The following is a 6,484-nucleotide window of genomic DNA, read 5'->3' on the forward strand; positions in this document are numbered from 1 at the left end:
TCAGTGCAAGTGAATTTAAAATAATAATTTCCATTAAATTTTAGCAGGATTTTAAAGATTTTAAAGCTTTTTAGCCTCAGGAGATCCAGGGCTTTAACTGATACCTGGGTCACCTTCTCAGTCAAGAATCTACTGTTAAATGTTATTTGACAATTCAAACAGGAAAAACGAATTTGAGATAAACATGTTAAAACCGTCAGTGTCTCTGCTGCAGAACCAGTTCTACCTGAGCAAACAGATTAAAAGGCTGAATGTGACAGGATGTATGCTAATATTTAAACTGAGCACACAGTAAACACATCTTAAGAGCATCGGACAACAAACACAAGACTTGTACACAAAAACAGGGATCAGTAAACAGCTCCAAGCCAGATTCCTCTTTTTCTTGTCCCTGAAGGAAAATTGTGGATCATGTGGACTACTTGACCTCACCAGAGCAGGTGGCAGACTACGTCAAGAAGTTCAGGTAACCCTTCACTTTGTTTGTCATTTAAACTATCAATAGATCAGAACAGTTATGAGTTACCCTTTTTGGCTTTGTTACCTGCAGGGATTCATACTGGCCCAACGGTATTTTGGCTGAGTCACCACCACGTCGTGATAAGAACATCCGCATGAGGACCCGAGTCGCCGCCAAGACCAGCCTGCTGGGCATTATGCCAGGTGATATAAAATGAAATGAAAACCCTAAACTCCTAATTTATCTTTCTGTTGGCCAGTCTTCTTTGGGACAATCTCATCTACTTTCTCTTCATCCTCAGCCTTAGGGCTTATTGCTCCCCCTCCTGGACGGAGGAAACAGACACTAAACGTTGTTGGTGTTTTTCTCACTTTTTTTGCAGAGGTGTTTTTTCTGTCCTCAACCCCCGAGGGCAGTATGTTGTTGTGCAACAAAAATGAGTCTTTTAAGTTAAGCTGGACAAGCAACACAATAATTAAAGTCCTGATCTGTTGTTAATAGTATCAGGCAGCTTTTAGTTAATATTTCAAGGCAAACAAGGAAGGTGAAAGTAGCTGGTTGATAAGGAATATATTGATCATACGTTACTACAACATTGTTATCTGAGCCACTATCTTCTACATACGTATGACCCTCTACACTTTTCATTTTGTGAAATTTAGACTTGGTTTATTTTGATTATCTGTGATTTTCAGGTCTTGACTTTTTAAATGGAATAGTCTCTCACCATATTCACATGGTGACCACTTTCCTCCAACATCACTCTTAGGTTTAACCTTGCAAAGTCGATGGATTGGCCATGTCTGTCATTAGGTAGATCTGTTCTGCAAATCTTCAATCTGTGCCAGGTCTGAGAATAACCTGATCAATCAGCGCCATTTGAGGAGAATGAGGCGGTAGCCACAGATGGGGTTTAGCTGTGCTGCTTGCAGGTTAACAATGGCAACCTGTGACTAGCTTGGATGCAGTTTTTATCACCCTGGGCCATGTTTCTTCATTAAAAGAAGAGCATAGAACCACACCAAAAGATGTTTTTGCTTTGATCCACCATCTGGCTACACTGATAGTTAACGACAGCAACTCACAAGGTCAAGCTCACTCACATTATGGAGTTAACTCCCCAGGGCTGCGCCTGCCTGAAAATATGTTTCCCTCTTTGCTCTTCTTTGTTGGTGAGAAAGTGAGCACAGTATAGATACTTATGTGCTCAACCCAAGGTTATAATATTTTTGGATTTTTCATTAGTTTTAATTATTATTTAGTTTTTACCTTTTGTTTAAAATTTCACTTTAGTTTTAGTTCTTACTGCCGATTTGTTCGTTTGGTCTAGTTTTTACTTTGCAAAAATACCTAGTTTTTTAGTTTAGTTTTTATTAGTGTTGATCTTTTTGGCAGTGTGGGATACCTGCCAGGAGCAAAACCCAAAAAGGCTCTTCTCTTTTCACTTTAATTATTCAGTTTTAATGTTTGTATACCACTAAAGACCTAAAATTTCCATTGTGTGAAGTTATCTTCAATCAAATCATTTGATTTTACTCTCTCCAGTCTTGGGTGTTCATGTCAGTCATTATGCTAGTGTCAAAGACTAAAACTAAGGAAATTTTGTCCCTAATTCTATTTCATTTTAGTTAGTTTTTTTAAGCACACAATACAGTTTTAGTTAGTTTTCGTTTTATTTTTAAGGCTTAGTTTTTATTTAGTTTCGGTTAACTGAAATGGTTTTTACATTTTAGTTATTTAGTTAGTTTTAGCTAACTAATAAACTTGGTTCAACCTGAAGTTTTTCTTTGTTCTTTGTTAGTGTTTCCTCAGTGCACACATTCCTGTAAGGAATCCATTATGTATGATACATTTGCCAATGTATGGACTACAGAGTGGGGAAGAGGGTGGGGGTACAGGGTGGGATGGTGGTGGGGGTTGTGGGTGAGGAGAGAGATGGGACGGGGGGAGTGGAGCCTCTCTTCAGTTGTCACGCTAGTGTGAGCTTACTGCAACACTCCCCTTTTTATTCACAGTCCTGACCTCTCTCTGCTTCTCTCCCTGTCTCAGACGAGCTGAAGCACATCATTGGAGCAGACACGACAAGAAAAGGCATCCTCCGAGTCTTCGACATGTTCCAGTACCAACCCATGAACCGTCGGCTGGTCTACGTTTTCCTGGAGGGCTTCTTGGAGACAATGTTTCCGCAGTACAAATTCCCCGAGCTCTTTGTCAAACTACACTCTCGCTCGCCGCGCATCCACAGATTTAGCCAGAAAGTCAAATCATCATCCCTCAAGAGGTGACAGGAGAGGACGGAGGCAGCGGGACATCAGTGGGACAGACACACATTTGGACTTGAGAGCAGAGAGTGACGGTGTAAAGGGGGCTCGAGGTGAATGTTAAGGTGTTTGCGTGATTTCTTCCCTTTCACTTTCTTCACACTCTATCTTCAGTGAAAACACTCCAGCTGATTTCAGTCAGGACGAAGCTGAAGGATGAGACACACATACATTGCCCTCCGTTAACTCTGTGACATACACCTGCGCAAACCTGTAATTTGCACCAAGACTGATCATGGCAGTCATTAGTTTTAGTTCAAATATTTCCTTTTTTTTATGTTTTAGTTGTGTTTAGCTTTATCCTGGGCCAGTCGATGCTGCTTTTTCGTGGTCCAGAGAGCAGACCACACAAATACTGTATTGTTTTTAAACTGCAGGAGCCGATAGCATAGACCCACACCTTGCCTTACCTTCCCGCTTCTGTGTTTCAGCCGGAACAGTCCACCATCTGAGTCACCCGGCTGCTCAGCTGTAGTCAAACTAACCCTCATGCTGTAGACATTTTATCTGCAAAAGCTGCACACTTTATAACATGCAAGTTTATTTTTCATAGCAACCAAATATGTCAAGAGCACTGGGTTAAAAAGGCGCTGTTCTGTTTTTTTATGTGACTGAACAAAAGTGGGTCGAAGGACGATTTGACTTTTATTGTCCGCATTTGTCAACTTTGTTCTTTTTTTTTTTGGCCCATGATCCTCAAAGAATAACACCCCCTTTAATGCTACTGTCAAAAACATGTGAAGACCAAAGCTCATGCTGTCCATATGTGGGGGGTTGATGTTGGGATTCTGTGCATCATATTGTTAATCATGTTAGGGATGAGATTGGTGATGTAACGGTGACGCCCTGGCACAGTTACAGGATGCTCAGTGCGTTAACAAAGAATGTACTCTTCGCTCTGGCCTGTATTTGGCTTGTGTAGTTTTGTATGAATGGATGTGTGAGTGTGTTTTAGCATAAAGATGCTACCCAGAAACTGTGCCAGTGTGAGCTAGTGAAGCAGCCTTAAATACTATAACAGGATAAACTGACCAAGAGACGCACGCTGGGGTTGGCACTCCTTCACACGACTGAACGTTACAAGGAAATCAAGATAGAGATATGGAGAGATATATCCCTAATCACTTTTATCAGAGATGTGTTTATTTTGTGCAATATTTTGTTTTCTGTAATGCATGTGCATTTTGAACATTGTATACTGAGAAAATAATCCATATAGTTTTAATAGTAACAAACAGAGCTCTCCCCATGAATTATCTTCTTATCCCAACAACTTAACATTCCGTTGTTGTAAAACTACAATGTTTATTTTACAGACTTGTTTTATAAGTCTGAGTTTTTCTTTTATTTTTGGTGTGTGTGTGGGCGGGTTATTTTCCACTTATCCCACCCACTCCAACTGAATCTGTGTTTCTGATGATCGAGCGGGGTGTGCCGGGGGGTTTCTGTGTCACGGTCCTGATGATTAGCTCATCAGGCTAAAGCTAGCTCAGAGGCAGCCTCACCAAACTGCTTCGTTTTAATAATAAGTGGCGTTTTTATGCAGTCAAGCCTAATCTGACAAGTGAGAACATATCTTTGTTGTTATAAACTGACAGCTGGAGGGACTGCCGCCCCCTCTTCCTCCTGTCCAATAGGCTCACAGGAGAGCCTTGTCCTGTGACCAATGGAATCACTGCTAACGAGCACTTAGTAGCAACTGTGTAAGGCCCTCTCTCTGACTGGACGGAGCTCCATTCTGCTGCAGTCACTGGATGGATTTTTCTCGTCCACTTCGATTGCTTTCGAAGACTCCAATTGGCTGAGCAGGAGTAAACTGGAGGTGAATATTTTGTCCCCACAGCGGAGGAGGTGTCACCTTTAACTTTGTGCACACCTGTCCAAACAGGAAGGCTTGTCTTTTTTTTAACCCCAGTATTTATGAATCTATGATATGAAAATTGTGCATATCTGTGTACAGTATGTGTTAATAGTGTGCCTAAATGTACTGTCAACTCTATTTTCATATTTTTCTTTAACCTAAAAAGAAATCAATCAGAATGTCATGATCATTTTACGCGACTGAAAATGACTCTAGGGTGTTTTTTTGCATCATGCTTATCAAACTCTTCCTTGTGAGCAGTTGTGCTCAGATCAGTATAACACTAATAAAAGGTAACTCAGACTAACTGACCAACACTTTTGTCGTCTTCAGTGAGTGCATGTGCTGCATTTGTTGTTAGTAAAGGTTTTTAAGCATTGTCTCTACATGAAACAGACAACAAAACCGAGGTAATCTTGCTCCTTGCTGTTTGGAAAAGTCTGCATTTGGAGAAAAATTAAACACTTTAAAGCAGAAGTGGAAATTAAATCTACTCAAATTACTGTTATTGAGTAGATTGTGTAATTTTTTAAATCAGTAATTTTACTTTTAAGTAAGTATATTTTGGGGCAAGTATTGTACTTTACTACATTTCAAAAAGCATGAAGTACTGAGTAAAATTAAAGCACTAAAAGCCAAAATGAGGAGGTCCAAGCTTTCTACCAACAGTAGACTTGACCAACAGTTTTGCTTTGATACACACGTGGACAAAATTGTTGGTACCCCTCTGTTGATGAAAGAAAAACCCACAATGGTCACAGAAATAACTTGAATCTGACAAAAGTGATAATAAATAAAAATTCAATGAAAATTAACCAATGAAAATCAGATATTGCTTTTGAATTGTGGTTCAACAGAATTATTTTAAAAAACAAACTCATGAAACAGGCCTGGACAAAAATGATGGTACCCCTAATATTTTGTTGTAGAAACTTTTGAGGCAATCACTGCAATCAAACGATTTCTGTAACTTTCAATGAGACTTCTGCACCTCTCAGCGGGTATTTTGGCCCAATCCTCAGGTTTGAAGGGTGCCTTCTCCAGATGCCATGTTTCAGCTCCTTCCACAGATGTCCAATAGGATTTAGATCAGGGCTCATAGAAGGCCACTTCAAAATAGTTCAATGTTTTGCTCTTAGCCATTCTTGGGTGTTTTTAGCTGTGTGTTTTGGGTTATTATCCTGTTGCAAGACCCATGACCTGTGACTGAGACCAAGCTTTCTGACACTGGGCAGCACATTTCTCTCTAGAATACCTTGATAGTCTTGAGATTTCATTGTACCCTGCACAGATTCAAGACACCCTGTGCCAGATGCGGCAAAGCAGCCCCAGAACATAACAGAGCCTCCTCCATGTTTCCCAGTAGGGACAGTGTTCTTTTCTTGGTATGCTTCATTTTTGTATCTGTGAACATAGAGCTGATGTGCCTTGCCAAAAAGTTCCAGTTTTGTCTCGTCTGTCCATAGAACATTTTCCCAGAAGCGTTGTGGCTTGTCAACATGCAGTTTGGCAAATTCCAGTCTCACTTTTTTATGATTTGTTTTCAACAGTGGTGTCCTCCTTGGTCATCTCCCATGAAGTCCACTTTGGCTCAAACAATGACGGATGGTGCCATCTGACACTGATGTACCTTGACCTTGGAGTTCACCTTTAATGTCTTTGGAGGTTGTTCTGGGCTCTTTTGTTACCATTCATATTATCCGTCTCTTCGATTTGTCATAAGTTTTCCTCCTGCAGCCACGTCCAGGGAGGTTGGCTACAGTCCCGTGGATCTTAAATTTCTGAATAATATGTGCAACTGTAGTCACAGGAACATCAAGCTGCTTGGAGATGGTCTTATAG

At 40.5% G+C, this 6,484-nt stretch overlaps 1 protein-coding gene across 2 annotated transcripts in view; it reads left to right on the plus strand.

Annotated features, from left to right (window-relative positions):
* snx13 (sorting nexin 13) overlaps positions 1-4,945 on the plus strand; it is a 46,253-nt gene extending 41,308 nt beyond the window's left edge. For both annotated transcript variants that reach the window (XM_041809268.1, XM_041809269.1), the window contains exons 23-25: positions 398-466; positions 551-663; positions 2,510-4,945. In XM_041809268.1, the coding sequence (XP_041665202.1) occupies positions 398-466; positions 551-663; positions 2,510-2,745 (418 nt within the window). In that variant the 3' untranslated portion in view covers positions 2,746-4,945. The remainder of the gene's footprint in view (positions 1-397; positions 467-550; positions 664-2,509) is intronic.
* The last annotated feature ends 1,539 nt before the right edge of the window (positions 4,946-6,484 follow it).

The sequence above is a fragment of the Cheilinus undulatus genome, linkage group 16 (genome assembly GCF_018320785.1).
Source record: "Cheilinus undulatus linkage group 16, ASM1832078v1, whole genome shotgun sequence".
NCBI lineage: Eukaryota > Metazoa > Chordata > Actinopteri > Labriformes > Labridae > Cheilinus > Cheilinus undulatus.